The following is a 16,652-nucleotide window of genomic DNA, read 5'->3' on the forward strand; positions in this document are numbered from 1 at the left end:
GAGGCTGCAATAAACTCCACTACCACTCTGTGCTTCCTTTAAATCTTTTGTTTCTTATCAAAAGGAAACAATGTGCACTGAACATGTAACTTACATGAAGCAGAGGTGTTTCAACAACCTCCCTCAGTTTCTCTATCTGTTCTTTGCATCCACCAACATCGCTGTAAGTGACATCAGGCTTCTCCTCCACCTTTGTGAAAAAAAGGAATACATATTTGATCAGTTGTGAAACTGAACTAATGAGTTCCCACCATTGTTCCGACACAAGTACAATATACAGGCACTTACTTGCATCATTGTGACTGTTGGGTCAATCTTCGGAGGCAGCGGTATATGGATCTGATACTTATTTCTGTCTACACTAGAATACAAAAGAAAACAAGGTAAAGAAATGATTCACCCTTAAGACGAAACTACTTTAGCGTGCTAAAAGCTCATTCACAAGCGGTACAATTTCCAAAATATTACTGGATGTGGCCAAACGGGATCCAGTATTTAAATCCTGGAAGAAAAAAGCAATAGCTGCAAGCTCTAAAACGAGGCAATCCAATATGTGGAAGCTGCAAGTCGCATAAGTCATAGGTTTTCAGAAAGTGAACTTTCATTTATCAAATCTTTGTTGTTTCCCAAGACCAATGACATCCCCAGGAATGCAGTTTAGTGTATGAGTGGTACAGAGGCTCCTCTTCAGAATCAAAGAGCGCTGCCCTGGTGGACAGCATTGCTGGCAAAGAAAGATGGGGAAGACGGGCAGTAATCCTGTAAGTGCTAAGCCACCGAGAAGTAACCCAGGTTCTTCGACATGCAGACACCACAGCTAAATGTGTCAGTGCCACTAAAGTGAATGCCAATTTCACAAACCACTTCCCTTTGTCAAACTTGCAGAAATCTAGACTGAGCAGGGAAACTGCCCCTTTACAATAATAAATTGTTTTGCATCCTCTAAACATTTTTGTGTGTAGGCAAGTATTATTTCCAGGCGCTCTTTAGAGGTCTGATTCCAGTGATGCCAAACTTTTTCTACTAATCTCTAGGGCATCTCGTGCACTTGTGGCCTTCGTTTAATGCAGACCATTTTTCTTTTGAATGCTTCTAAATTGCCATTTATTTAAACACAGAAGGGAATAATTGAAAATGCATACCAAGACACAATACCATTGCAAGAACCCAGATAGTTATAAAACATTTGCCACCAACAGCTTGACCAGAGGGGCTGGGTATCCCAAAGCCCATTTAGTAACTATAAGGTTGAAAACAGGAAAATATGAGAGCATCTTTCAAGGCAGAAGCTCAATGTTTACAACTGCATCAGAGAACCAACACTCTAAAGGAGAGACTAAACAGGGATACTACAATACACTAAGTTGTCATTCAGGCTGGAACAGATATGTGTCAACTGCATGTGGACTCCCTCAGCGGTTGTTCACTCCAGTATGTCCCTAATCTAGTCTTTACAATAACAGCACAAACCCCTTACAAAGATCAAATCTTTTGCACATGTCAATTAATTTGGTTTGTGAATATAGGGTAAATAATTAGGTTAGCGGACATTCAAACAAAATTAGTATGTAGCATCCAAAGCTTCCACACAAGCCTGTCTCCTAAGGCTTTGGTTTTGGGAACATGGGAGTAAAGAGTTAAAGTCTGGTGTAACCATGAACCTTTGCACAACATTGGTAGGAACCTCTCTACCTCCAGCGGTTAACACAATACAATATTCACCTCTACAAAGCAATTCTTACCCAACTCGCATTCCTTCTTCAATGTCGGTCGGGGCCACCTGATCACTGAGATCCACTACAAACTTGGCAAACTGTTTGACATTGATGATATACTTGGGATCCTCGGAGTCGGCATTGATTATCTTTGTACATCTAAAAGAAGAAAAAGAAAAAAGTTAAACAAATAAATTAGTTGTAACTGAATAGGATCTTTTCACAGTGTTAATGCAAAATCGATTTAACATTCAAATAGGGGGAGAGACTTCTCAGGGTGGGTGGGGATAGAGGGAAACTGTCCAGACAGCATTTAAAGGCCTCCGCAGCTGGATGGACAGACACATCAGGAGGTTAGAGACAGACAAAAGGCGGAAGCTGCAAATCCAACAGGCCGCTAGATGCCACTTAGTTCTACACTGTGTTCTTAACAAGGTAATGGAAACTAGAAATGGGGCTAGAGGAAAAGCAGTCTGGGAAGAGGATAAATAAACAACTAAGATGGTCATCAGAGGTGGTCCTAAAGAAAAGAATTTCAAACGAACAGAAAATATCTTTGCGAAATCTAGTTTGAAATGAAGGGAATGTGGCTGGAATTTTGTCAGGCTTCATACTTGAGGTGTCTGAATGTGAATAGGATATACCCAAGCAAAGGATGTTACGCCCTTTGACCAACCAAAGTTTGTGCCAGAAGAATAGACTGGGGGAATTATTTTTAATTAATTTATGGTAATTTGATCAGTCAGTCAGTCAGTCATATTAGATTTATTTCGATAAAAAAACATATCTTAAAAGCTGTAATAGACAAGTTAAAAAAGCTATAATATTAAGAGCACAAGACATTTTCTCAAATAGTAAATACCCTCTAAATAACTGGATAAGAAAGTTCATCAAAGTCCTTATGATAAAAATGATTAAACATAGCATTAAAAAGTAGTATGTACAACATAAAATAGGAAAAAGTACAGTTTCTAAAGTGCGGATGGCTCATAGCAGCATCAGTACTTAAAGATTGGCTTTCAGAGAGCTCAATCTAATGTTCCAGGCCTAGCTCAGGAATTTTGCCAAACCACATGCATACAAGGCTCGCGCATCAGATCTTAGAATGCGCAACGCTACAAGGTGGCTGCGAGTGCCCAATTCCCTGCAGAGTGGTTTAAGCCAGCGTTCCCTTGGCGCTTTGTAGGCTGGACATACAAATTTGATGTCTGCTATTGACTCTAGATTAGCTTCACAGTTCGGACAGGAGGCTGGTGTCTGGTGGGGAGCCTTCCATCGAGCAGTCATTTCACGAGTGGGGAGCGAACCGACACTAAATGCAAAGATCAGAGCTCTGTCATGGGGTTTTTGTATAACATCTAGGTATGGTTCGTAGGAAGTAGAGTTTTTATGTTGCATAAACTCATCAGATATCCTGCCGGATTTGGGATCAAGAAAACCCCTAGTACGAACCGAGGATCAGTAAACTTTCTTGAGTTCTACTTTTGGTGGAGAAGTTTTATTTGTCCACGCTTCTTTAAGGCCAAGGTCGCATAGGAGTGTTTTCAGGTCCTTTAACCATTTGATCTTGTGCCATCCATCCATATTCATTATTTCGCTTAGCCCTGCTGCATACCCTGCCAATTCTGCCGTCCGCCATAGGCGGGCCCACAACAAGAGGGGTCGCAGTCTGGCCAAGTCTCTAAGTGAATGGCACCCCAGGTGATGCAGCAAGGGCCTAGTGGGGGTCCTCGAGGGCAACATCATGAGTTCTTTTAAAAATTTGTTTTCTGATCTCACGAGTTGAAAAAACCCCAGAGTTCAGCAGCATAGAGGCCTGGGCTCACTCCTCTGGCCTTATATATGTCCATTGCGGGAGCAATAGGCCTACTTGTTGAGGTACCGTGCTCGGAGTATTGCACCCGTTACCCTCTTGTGGTTCAGGAGCATTTTTTGTATGTGGCTATTCCAAAGCATGGAATCAGAAAATCGGATGCCCAAGTAATCAAACGTGGTGACCCTCTCTAGTGGGACAGAGTTCAGTACAGGCGGAGTCCTGAGGTTCTTTGGAGGGTTCAACACCAAATACTTTGTTTTATCAGAGTTAATAACCAACCCTCTGTTGCTACAAAACGACTGGAAACTTGTCTAGCAGACTCTGTAAGCCCCTCGGAGTCTTAGAAATAAGAAGGGTGTCGTAGGCAAACAGGAGGGTGGGAATTTGATCAATAATAAACCTTAGAGAAAAAATTAATGGCTAATATTTGCGACTGCTATTTGTGACAGTCTTCCCATGAGGACACTCTGCCGTTAGTCAGCCCTCCTCTCAAACACGCTGCATGAAGGATTCATCCTACCTTCCTATAGGTGTGTTTGAAGGAAGGTATGTAGTGGAGACCAAATCTCCTTGGATCAGCTGGTACGAGGTAGCATGGAACAAAAGCAGTCCAACTGCTCATAACAATAGAGTAGATCTAACAGCCAACCTTGGATTGTGGATGAGCGGTTTCTTCCCCATACACATGCCACCCTCCTCTTAGCGAATAAGAAGCCCATAAATGCCAGACGACGCACACCCACAGGGAAAAGGGCAGCGTACCCAATAAGGGCAGTCAATGGTGAAAGAGATACATCTAGGTCCAACTGACAATATTTGCTTGAATATTTCAAAAAAGTCTGCCTTTATCAAGAGACAGAGCCAAGCAAAGTGTAGAAAGTCAGCATGCAGATCATGATATCTCACACAGGTGGAGTCCTCCACCAACATTCTTCTATGTATAAGTACAGGAATTTTGTATCACCGGTGCAAAACTCTGAAGTGGAGTAAACGTAACCTATTCTTCTTTGGGGAGTTGTTTTAACTCAACCAGAAGGTATCAGAGCACTTAACATGAATTACAGACATACACATTCATTTTGTTAGGCACTGAGAGATTAAGTGATTTGCCCAGTATCACAGGATGTTGAGGTTGACCACTCTAGCCGTTAGGCCACATCTTCTTGTATTGTTGGGAGAGATTGTTCTTGTTTGAGCACAACAGTAAGGTCTTATCTGTTAGCTGAGTTTGGCCATCATGTTCCCACTTTTCATTCGCTCAGGATGTCCCCAGCAGGGTCCTCAGTCTGTTTTGACCTGTAGAGCCTAGTGATAACCTGTTTATGTGAAGTAAGGGTAGGGAAAAAGGGTAAGTGTCTTGCATGGCCTTGGTTTCTGCGGGGAAGGCGGTCTGCATGTTGCCCATAATCTAGTATAGATGAAGCAGTCCATGGACTTGGTAGGGTGTCTGTTCTCAATGTCAGGAAATGTGATGAACGAACCCTGTTTGGGATTAGATCAGTCATTGTTAACAGGCCCCATTGCACGAGTCTATCATGGATCCCCCTGTCTGTAGTAAGTGGGTGCAGGGGGGAAATGGCACAAAGACTGCTACGCTGTTTACAGTATAAAGCATGCTGCTCTCTTATGGAGTCCATCCCATGTCAGTTGAGTTAAAATAACTGGCACCAGATAATGATCCGGCTTACATAGATAAAGCGTGATGTCATCAGCATATAAGGAAATGACCAAGTTTCGGGAAGTGAAGTTGAGATGTCTATGTGTATGGCACTGCCTAGTAACACAGGCTAGTGGCTCTAACGTCAGTGCAAACAATAAGGATTAAAGCAGGCCCCCTTGACAGATGCCTCTATGGATCGGATTCGGGGCTGAGAGGAGTCCATTCAAACTGACTTTGGTTTGCAGCTCGTAAGAGTAATCGGACCCAGGAAGAAAAAAGAGGTTGGGATCCCCCATTCTAGTTTAAATATCAAAAGGGAAATTCTACTCAAAGAATTTAGTAGCATCCAGTAAGACTGCTACAGTCCTCAAAGTGGGGTTTAGTTTATGCATGAGAGCAAAAATGCATTTCAGTTTGTGTGAGGCTGATCTAACCGGAATAAAGGCAACTTGATCAGGACGCACCATGTCAGGTATTAGGTATAACAGACTATTGGCAAAAACCTTTGGCCATATTTCTAGCATCTATATCTAAGAGACTGTGGTCTATAGGATTCATTCAAATCAGGTGATTTGCCCAGTTTTAGAAGTGTGATGATCACGGCTTCCTTTAAAGACCGAGGGAGCGAACCCATTTTGTGCACCTCTTTAAAGAATTGCAGAAGTCATAGGATTAGGACAGGGATTGCCTAAAAACATTTGCTAGGAAACCAATTTCCTCCTGGAGCCTTGCAGGTAGGTAGTCCAGAAATCACTCCTTTAATCTCCTCTAGGGCCAGAGGAGGTGTCAAGGTGCTGACATGTAGCACCGTGTAGCAATATTATAGCCTGTCTGTGCAAAGAAGTCTGTGACCACTCGGGTGGAGGGACCTCCTGTGATGTATAGAGATCAGTGTAGCAGGCACTGAACACCGCTAGTATTCATACAGGGTTATAAAGCATAACCCAATTATCGTTCTGAATCTGGATTACATCGTTGGCAATACCAGCTTGTGGCAGTGTTCCTGCTAATGGTCTGCCCAGTTTCTCTCCCGCACTATAAACTCTGGCCCTGGCGTGGTGACTAAAGTGCTTAATCTCCCAGTCTGGCACCTCTATGTACTGAGAGAGTTTTGCTTTAACGTCTCCTAGTGTCCGAGTTGTGGGAATCTGTTACCAATCTCTTCAAGTGATCATAAACCATTCTATGAATGCCGTGCTGTTGGAAATACATACCGCACATAGAACTGCCCTAAATGCACCCCAGAGTAAGCCTGCACTATCCGTTGAGTGTTCTTGGAGTGTAAAGTGGGAGGAATAGTCTTCTGGGGCGTGTCTAGTACTAATAGTATCGGCGAATGGTCCAAGAGCTTACGGGGAAGTACTTCGCAGGCCCGGGTTCATTCATGTAACTGCCTGGTTGCTAGTCAATAGTCTTTTCAGATGTGCAAATCACAATACGTGGAGTAATGCGTGTATCCACCTTTCTGGGTACCTCTGACGCCACATATCGCACAATTCTAACTGAACCATTATGTAAGAAAGTGGCTCTATATATACAGGACCAAAGTAAGGTACAGTGTGTATAGAGTCCCCAGTCTCCAGAGGTAAGACAGAGGTTAAAGTTAGATATAACCGTACTCTCTAAAATGGTAGCTTGGTCGAGCAGTAAGGCAGTATCAGAGGACAGTGTAAAGCATTTGTTGTACACACTCAGTCAGCAAATGGTCTCACACTCAAGAACTGAACTCTAGGCCAATTGTTTTATATCAAAAGATATAGTTTTATTTTAGAACCAACAAGGTATCAAAATATACTTCTCAATATCAGTTACTTTAGGTAATTACTTTGCAAAAAGGCAATAGACTTTGTAAACACAATAGCTACAGTGGTTGCAGTAGGCAACACAATTTCAAACACAATGAACCATTGAGCTCAATGGGTTTTTCTAGATAAATGCAATTGATTACTTTATAGATTGCTTTTCTAACCACAGGACTGGATCCTGGATTCAGTCCCGGGTCATAAGTTGTAAACAGTTAAGTAAAAGCGTTTTGGTTACAGTTGTGATTTTTAAAGAATATAAATCTATTTTCAAAGGTGACACTTAGAAACTTTTCAGTGAATACCAAGCAATGTTATCCTATGGGAGGAAATTCAAGTTACCGGTAAGTACACTTATAATTACTTTTACGGTTCAGTGCTGGGCTAAAAGGTGTAGCACTGGCTTCTCTCCTGATCACAGGTGAGTAATTCGTAATTCGTTATTCGGCTGATTTTAGATGAATATTTTAAAGTTTCAAAACTCCACACTTAGAAGAAATTTCAAGTGAAACCAGTCAATGTTATCCTATGGAAGGAAAATGAGTTATCAGCTTTTAGGTAAGTACTCGACTGGTAGAGTTCAGGTTCTGGGCATAGACTCAGGGGTCTCCCAGGGTTGGAAAGGTACAGTAGTTACACCCTCAGCGGCACAGTGGCAGCCGGGTGCAGAGAGAGTAGGCCCAATGCAATCCTATGGAGGGTAGGGGGCCTTCGGTTGGTGGCTGCAAGCAAGCAGGCCACGCGGCTGTGGGAGCTGAACTCCTGGTCACTTACTCAGGGTAAGTGGGGAAGTAGAGTAGGGTAGTAATTGCACTTCCAGCGGCACTCAAGGCGGCTGGGAGTGCAAGGTGCTTTTGAGACGTCGGGCGCTCAATGTTATCCAAAGGGTAAGTTAAAAAGTGAACAAAGGCTGCAGGCTCGGGGACAGATTCTTCAGGTGCGACCACCATTCTAGAGGTAAGTTGGGATCTTGGAGAAGAGGTGGGTACCCCAAAAGGAAGGCACAGGGGGCCGCGGGGCACCAGGTGCAGGGGTGGCTTTTGGCATCGGGAAATCCTACCCTCAGCTGGTTGATGTTGGAGGAGTCCCTGGTTCTGAGGCTGCAGGCGTCGTCTGGGTCGTCAAGGAGGGTCTTTGGGCACTGGACTCCGGGTCACAGTCGCCGGGGGGACATCCTCGTGGTCTTGGATCACTCAAGCACAGGCCAGGCTTGGCGGGTGAAGAATGTGCTGGATTTGCAGTTCCTGGCTGACACCAGGGGTATTGCTGTTTGAGCAGAACCACTGCTCGTGGGAGTCCCAGTCTTTTTAGAGGTTCAAGGCAGGCAGGTCCTCTGGGGTTTTCGAGGTTGCTGTCCTCAGGAGATGCCCGAGTTTTGCAGGAGCAGGTTCGATGATCAACAGGCCTGTAGGGTTCTGGGGCCAAGTCAGTTGGTGTCGTCCTCTTGTTAGCAGCTGCACGTCTTCTTGTTTCTTGTTCTTCTTCTTGTTGCAATCGGGATCTGAGGAAGGAAGATTCAGGGTGCCCCTAAATACTAAAATTTAGGGGTGTTACAGGTAGGGCCAGGGCAGGGACCAATGGGTCCTTGTCCTGGGGTGAGTACACCCTCTAGCCTGCTCCTCTCCTGTGGGAGGGGGGCAGGAGCCTAGCTGTGATTGGGCAGGGCTCCCCATCCTCAAGATGCCTGGAGTCGTACTTCACCTCGCCCCTCCCACCAGAGGAGTGGAGTTGGCATAGGCTGGCACACCCCCCCTTTACTCACTTAGGATTTCCCGTCATTCTTCCCACCAGAGTGGGGGTCAGAACCGGAGGGGGCCAGTTGCGGAGTACAGCAAGTGGCCTGGAGAAGCTCACAAAGGCGGTATGCCTTTGAAGCTTCCATTGCCCATCCTGGGGGAGGAGGCTTGGCACCTCGTCCCAGGATGAGCATTGTTCCAGGCCCCCGAGAGCGGCAGGCTCTGGACCCAGGGGTCAAGAAACATCTCTGGTGGTGGCAGCCTCGGTAGCCACGCAGTCAGGACAGGAGTTGGTTAGGTTTCAGGGGGCATCTCTAAGATGCCCTCTGTCGTGCATTTTACATTAAATCCCACACTGGCAGTGCGGGTTTAAGGTGCTGAGAAGTTGAATATCAAACTCCTCAGTCTTCAGTGAAGCCATCATGGTGCTGTGGAGTTCGTAATGACAACGTCCCAGCACCATATACTCTTAATGGTAGCTTTGTACTTACAGTGCCCAGGAATGGCCCTGGGTCCTGTAGGGGGCACAGGTCTCATGCACCTGTGCCCACACCACTGACATAGGGCACCCAGCTAGAGGGGTGACTGATGGATGCCAGGGCAGTGAGCTGGTGGGCATGGCACACAGGGATGTGTTCCTTAGAACACTCGGAACGTATTTCCGATCCTTTAACGGGTGCACAGCTTCAAATTGATAGTGGGTGCTAATTTTCAAATATTCAATTGCTTAATTGATCATAGTACTCCAAAGTCTTCTTATAACTTCATGTATTATTCAGTTTATACATCACACGTGTGAAAATCAGAAAAACATATATGGAAAAACATATATCAGTGAATTGCATCACTCAAAACTTAAGAACATGCACAATATGCTTTGAGTTAAAAACTATACCATCACAACGTTTTTACTCCATGTCGTCTATTACACCTGGTCAAAAACAGCGTTTTCCCTCTGCAACCGTAACTTGAAAGTTACCTAAACAATGTCCTAACAATCCCTTATTTTTAATCTATCATTTTGCTACCTATGCTCAGCAATGTCGATATTCATACTAACGTGTAAATCAACCCACCCGATCTTTTTGTAATACAAAACCCCAAACTCCTAAAGTTATTCTTCTATTAACATACCTTAATCAATGCAATTCACTGATAGTCCCGGCTCTTACACTCTTGAATAAATCCTTGACTCTTGGCTTAGTCCCCACAGCTTTCAAAGAAGCCATTGTCATTCCGCTTCTAAAAAAACCGGGGGCAGATCCAGCCTGTAAAGCCAACTTTCGGCCGATCTCGCTGCTGCCCTATCTGGCAAAAGTCCTTGAGGCACACGTGGCCAAATGCTTATCTAATTTCCTTGAGGAATCCTCCTGCTTCGACCCTATCAGGCAGGCTTTCGGCCTGCTCACTCAACCGAAGCAGTAGTCACGACAGTTCTGGACACCCTGCGCGATTGTGCTGACAGACGCTCTCCCCAAGCCCTGGTGCTCCTAGACCTCTCGGCCGCTTTTGACACGGTCGACCATGACATCTTGGTCGACCGTGTCAAACAAGCCGGCGTCAGGGACTTAGCTGCCGGCTGGCTGAGATCTTTTTTGACTGACCGTAACCAAACTCTGCGCCTTGGTGATTTAATGGGCTCCAAACAGGCCATCACCTGTGGAGTGCCACAGGGCTCCTCCCTGTCTCCTCACCTATTTAATTTATATATACTCCCTCCGATTCAGACCTTAAGAGACAACCAGGTGAGAGTCTTCAACTATGCAGATGACTTACAGCTGCTGTTCACCATCGATAACACCGAAGACTCCATACGGCACTTCCAGTCCACCATGAGCTACATTAAAGCTTGGATGGACCAGAACCAGCTCAAATTAAATCCGGGTAAAACGGAACTAGTCCTGACAGGTGAAAGCAGTAAGTACTGGGGCCCGCATTATTGGCCTTCTGAACTAGGTCAAGCTCCAATACCTTCCCTGTCAGCCAAAACACTTGGAGTCACCGTGGACCGAGACTGGTCTCTTAAAACTCAAGTTGGTCAAGTGGTCTCCAAGTGTTTTTTCCAACTGAAGAAAATCCGGAAGGTACGCCGCCTGCTTACACCCGATGCACTCACCCAGGTGGTTATTTCTACTGTACTGCCCCATCTGGACTACGCGAATGCCATCTACATAGGTCTTCCCAACTACCTAACTAAGCGACTCCAGATGGCACAGAACCATGCCGCAAGGCTAATTCTGAACCAACCTAGGCGTCAGGCAGCCACCCCCCTCCTTAGGAAACTACACTGGCTCCCTGTGGTCCAGCGATGTGCCTTCAAAACTGGTTGCATAATCTTCAAGTCCCTTTACTGTAAAAGCCCACTATTCATCAACAACCTGATTTCCAAGTACACTCCGTCCCGCAACCTACGCTCACTCCACCAGAACCTCCTGCAGTCGCCTTCCTTCAACCTAAAGCGTGCAGGAGGTCGTAGGTTTGCTACCCTTGCTTCCTGCTTGTGGAACTCTCTCCCTATGGAGACCCGGAATTGTCAAGATCTCCTCTCCTTCCGGAAAGCCTTGAAGACCTGGCTGTTCAGACAAGCATTTTCATAACCCTCTTCCCTCTATGTTCAGGTTATTCCTGATCACAGCGCCAAGCAACCAATCGGTGTTAGTGCGCTCTAGAAATATTTTTATAAACATAACATCATATATGTTTTTCCATATATGTTTTTCCATTTATAGTGAAACCCCTGAAGAAGAGCCTTTATAAGCTCGAAATGCATTGGGTAACATATGATTCACTGTTGAAGAAGAAGTTTGTCTTTTGAAATTTCATGCCCAGAAAAAAGCTTTGATTAGCATATCTGAGACACAAGAAGCTGTTCAAAGACTGATTTTCACACGTGCAATGTATAAACTGAATAATAAATGAAGTTATAAAAAGACTTTGGAGTACTATAATCAATTAAGCAATTGAATATTTGAAAATTAGCACCAACTATCAATTTGAAGCTGTGCACCCGTGAAAGGTTCGTAAATACGTTCAGATTGTTCTAAGGTTTCTATGTACGCTAGAACCAGGGCGGAACACGCACTCGGGCTGCACGCGCAGCAGTGGCTAAAATGATGACGTTTGACAACAATATGGATTACAAAGGTGTGCACAGGAACTCTCTTTTTTGACACAGGGATGTGCCATGTTGACTCTTTGTTTAGTTCTGTACTTAGACACTCAGCCTGCAAAGGCAGTGCGCAGGTGTCTGGGTACTGGGCCTCTAAGGGTGCACAATAAGTTCTGCAGCCCTTAAGGGTCTTCTCTGGTCACCATGTCCTGGGTACCATTTACTAGGGGCTGACAGGAGGCCGGAGATGCCAATTGGGTTTCAGTTTCAACACAGTTTTAGGGAAGGACACAGGCCCTGGGCACCTGGTTGGCAGGAGCCCAGGGCACACTCAGTCAAAGCACATCAGTAATTCAGCAACAAGCATTTACAATGCAACGGTTTCGCCTTTGAAAAAGTTAGAGCTATTGGCATTGTAAATGACAACATTTTTATTTATGTGTTGGTTTTCAAAACAGATAAATAAATGGCACTGTCATTTACAATACCAATAGCTTAATCTCTCGCAAATACCACACACAAACACACAGACCCACAGAGTCCCACACACATCCATACCTGCAGAGCCACACGCAGAGCCAGACACACAGAGCCACACGCAGATCCAGACACACAGAGCCACACACACACACAGCCCCTCCCCCCCCCTTTTGGGACGCACCCTCCAGGGCCAGCATGGACGGGAAGTCCTTGCAGTTTGCATAAAATGGAAAAACGGTGATGTTTCAATTTTGCTAAAAGCAGTGCAATTACCACTCTTTCACCCACACACTGTGTTCCTCTGGCTGGAATTATGCCCGAAAAGCATTTAAATCGATCAGTTATCTTACAATCACTTTTCATTTGTAGGGATCGTTTTAAGCATGTTCTTATGTGAGGGTGTTGGTTATTGTGAACATCATACTTTGAACCCTTTAATTTGCATCACAAATATATCAGAGACCCCAGTTTCATTTGTACAAATAAAAGTCCTAGGGCCAGAGGTCCCCCACTGCAGCTGGCATTAACCACAGCTCCTCCAAATGCCAGTGTCTGTATTACTGTGGCAGCATTACTTACAGAAGCTGACATTTTGCACAATTCCAGGTCGCCCGAGCTTTAGGAAAGGCCCCAAAGTGCTATTTCTATTTATGTTTTTATAGTACATAGCATTGGTTTGCTAAAAAATAGAGAGACAGCGTCGCCTTGTGGTTTACTGTTCTAAATAATTGTCGGTGTTAGGAAACAAGCAACGGTGCCGATCATTGGCAAACACAGCTGTGAGATGCAACGCAGAGGGTGCAAGGGAAAACGAACAACACCGAGTGAGAGCAACGCGTAGTGACTTGCGCAGAAAAGCAAATGGGGGAGAAAGAAAGATGTGGAGCTGGGTAGGGACGAAAACAGGCGCGAAAGTTACACAGGGGTGGAAAGCAGACAAGGGTGATCACATCACAGAGTGGCTGGAAGAAGCACGCAGGCAAGAGAGTTCAACACAGAGCGCAGCGGGTGGAGAGAAGTACAAAAGGGAGGCAGCTAGAAAACACATGCACTCTAATGGCGTGCTTAACCAAAAATGAAAAAAGTAGCAATTTAAAAGTGAGCAGTGGAAGGACACAAGTAATGCGTCTGTGCTCCAGGGGAGAGACAAACACAAACACAAGAAGAATGCCGCACAAGGTAACGAATAAGAAAGCCGAAAATGAGTGATAATAAAGCCAACCAAAGGTAAGCAATGGGCGGGCTCTAATTATACTATATGCTGCATGAGCGTAACTACCATTAGCGCACCAAGTACAGTGGGATTGGGCCCACTAAACCCTGATACTTGCTTGATGCGTTACCCCAAGAACAGTCAAAGGGCCATTTTCCTTGCTTGCACTAGGGCACGTGGCAGCCTTACTACTCTACTGGTAAGCTGACAATAGGTCTTTTGCAGACACTACGTTTGATAAGCAAGACCTAAAACCATACACATTCTCCGGGTGTTCCACGTTATTGCTCCTTTTCGTGGGGTGGGATGAGAAGAATATTAACAGATGAAACAACGCCAGTCATTAAAATAATATTGTATTATTTTTGGGATTAAATTCTCACAATGCACAGGTGTTGTATGTCTGCTATACATAAAATTGTATAAATAGACCAAGTTTCTAATTCTGTTCCCATTCATGGACTCTTACATGCTGCTAGAACTATTGAAATATCTCACGTGTCAGTCTAGATTAGAATGTGATGTGTTCATACAGCACTGTGCTGCAGTCGTGCTGCTACGCAGAGGTTTGTGTAACAGCTTACGCTATTTCCCGGGGAAGTGGCAGGAAAGGCAAATTCGACCCTTGCGGGATTGGAACCAATGAGCTGCTGGTTGTATCAGAATCCTGACACCGGCGCACTCACCACACAGGCTACCTTACCGGCCTTTAAATATGAATTGGATTCACATTTTCACATTTTCTTGCAGAACCAGTCTGCTGCTGGCATCTCATAAACCTTTGTAAGTGAAGTGCGTGCATGAGTTAAAACGTGACTATTATCACCGTTCTGTCCACAGGAGCCTTAGCCCTCACCTCTTAGGCTGGTCGCGTATGTAGCCGGTCCGGTCTGTGCTTTCCGCCTTAGCAACTCGGCCGTGTCAGGCAGTTCCGGTCAGGTCAGTTAGGCCCCCGGCTGCCGATAAATTGAGTTCCCGGCTTCAGCGTTGTCAGCAGGCCGCAATTTTCTCCTTGGCAGTACGGCGTGAGTTTTGGGAGTAGAAACGTCCGGAGCAGCGTTACAGAAATCGGAAGTTCTCCCGCTTTGAATTATCAGCAGTTGTGCCTGCTAAGTTTCGGATAAGTGGACGGATTTTAGGGAAAGGTGACTCCCAGTCACAGAGCTCAGCTAACAGGTGGCCATTTCGCTCGGCCGGTAGCCACGCCCCCGTGCAAATACTTTTTGAAGTTATTTCTGAATTCTGCAATGGGAAATCAAGCACACATGATTTGTTGCTGACGTTATTACATGAATATGTATGTACAAGAATTTCACAACAGCACATTGAACTGTCTTTGTGCCAGGCTGGGCGTCAGTTTAATACAGGTATTAAACATGGTCTACTCTCCGAGGATTTGGCTCAACAAGGTATTAAAGATCTAATCTTGCTGCCTCCAGCCACTTATCCAGCTACAAGCAATGAGTCCATTCGAGAAAACCGGTCCTAGGGACACAGAGCGCAGCAACGTGTAGGCTCATTAACGTGTTACTTAATTAACAAAGACAAGACTCCGAGAGCAGGGGAAGAGGAAATCTATCCCAGGGTGCGCTGAAGCTTTGTGTTCACAGGCGTCTACTGACTGAATCGTGTGCGGGCTCCTGAATTCTCTCATCCACGGACAGATTACCCCAACGTGCCTACGAAACCTTCCTGGCGCAGAATCCCTCATAAATCAAGCCCAGGACCACAAACCCTAGCAGCACACTCTGTCCCATGCTGGCAGCGCAAAGCACTACTCGAAGAGCCTTCGGTACAGAGCGGGCTTTACACACTGCTTTAAAGCGCAGCCCTCACATGCGGCCAATTCACACCCGCCCGTGTTTACAGATTAAAACTTCTGCTGACACTGTTTCCCAATTATTTTGTAAATAATGCATAGGCAGTCTGTAGTCACAAGATGGATTGGTTATCCCACGATCACATTGGTGCGGGAACCGCACACGGACAACGGGAGGGGGGGGCGGGAACCACACACGGACAGCGGGAAGAGGGGGGGGGGCGGGACCGGCACACAGACAGCGGGAAGCAGGAACGGGCACTCACCTGGACTTCTTCCGCTTGCACACATTTTACGGGATGTAATTTCTATCTTCCGAAACATCGGGATCAGCTGCGGCTCGGCTCGGGAGGCGGGGATCTGCTGTGGGAGGGGAGAGGGAGGCGGGGATCTGCTGTGGGAGGGGAGAGGGAGGCGGGGAGAGCGGATCGGGATCAGCTGCGGCTCGGGAGGCGGGGGAGAGGAACGGACGGCGGGAAACGTGCACAGGACAGCGAGGAGGGGGGAGGGGGGACGGCGGGAGGAGGGACACGGAAGAAGGCAGGACAGCAGCAAGCACGGCCCGGCCGGACCAGATTCGGGGGCGTTCCCGGCGTCGCGTGACGTCGCCAAAAGCCAAAGAATCTCGGGAACGCCCCCGAGTCTCCTCCGGCCATGACGGACGCCTCTCTTTTCCAATGGCTAGCCTCCATTTATGGAGCTAGCCAATGGGACAGGGGGGCGTATTCCAGAGTCCTTACTGTAATCAAGAGATTTCTCTGGAGGCGGAGCCTAAAGGCTCCGTTCCCCAGCGAAACCTAAAAAGTGGGGGCATACCTATGCAAGAAAGATGGCACTTTCTCACACATTACATCTATCACAGTTCGGGCAACTGCCGTGATGTGTCTCACCGCCCCCACGCCCCCATCCCTGATTTATCCTTCCGTGGGTTCATAACTAAATTGAGGTCTCCACCCCAAAGCTTTTGCACCTCCCCGCAAATACAGACCTTTTCTGACAATACAGCGTAGAAGTTGGTATTATCAAAATTCGGGTCGTATATATTAACTATAAGTAGGTCTGTTCTCTTTCCCCTACACCGAGTTATCACAAATCGCTATCCTTGTCTGCGTCTAATGGTTCGAGTTTGAGAATTGACCTGGGGTTAACCCATGTAAGCACTCCCTGCGCATGTGTGGTAAAACCTGCTGCATGTAGTTTTCCTTGCAATATCCTGCTGCGAAACATGGGACTATTAAGGGCAAGGTGTGTCTTTTGCAGTAGTGCAATGTCAATGTCATGTCTCGTCAGGTAGGCTAGGAC

The 16,652-nt window shown here is 46.0% G+C and overlaps 1 protein-coding gene across 1 annotated transcript in view; it reads right to left on the bottom strand.

Moving 5' to 3' along the window:
* The window catches only part of LOC147659423 (26S proteasome regulatory subunit 7), a 122,012-nt gene that overhangs the window by 54,120 nt on the left and 51,240 nt on the right, over positions 1–16,652 (bottom strand). The window contains exons 5-7 of the mRNA XM_086951752.1: positions 1,743–1,874; positions 289–361; positions 95–190 (exon numbers count right to left, since the gene is read on the bottom strand). Coding sequence (XP_086807878.1) covers positions 95–190; positions 289–361; positions 1,743–1,874 — 301 coding nt within the window. The remainder of the gene's footprint in view (positions 1–94; positions 191–288; positions 362–1,742; positions 1,875–16,652) is intronic.

Source organism: Lissotriton vulgaris, unplaced genomic scaffold (genome assembly GCF_964263255.1).
Source record: "Lissotriton vulgaris unplaced genomic scaffold, aLisVul1.2 SCAFFOLD_2427, whole genome shotgun sequence".
In the NCBI taxonomy this organism is placed as follows: domain Eukaryota; kingdom Metazoa; phylum Chordata; class Amphibia; order Caudata; family Salamandridae; genus Lissotriton; species Lissotriton vulgaris.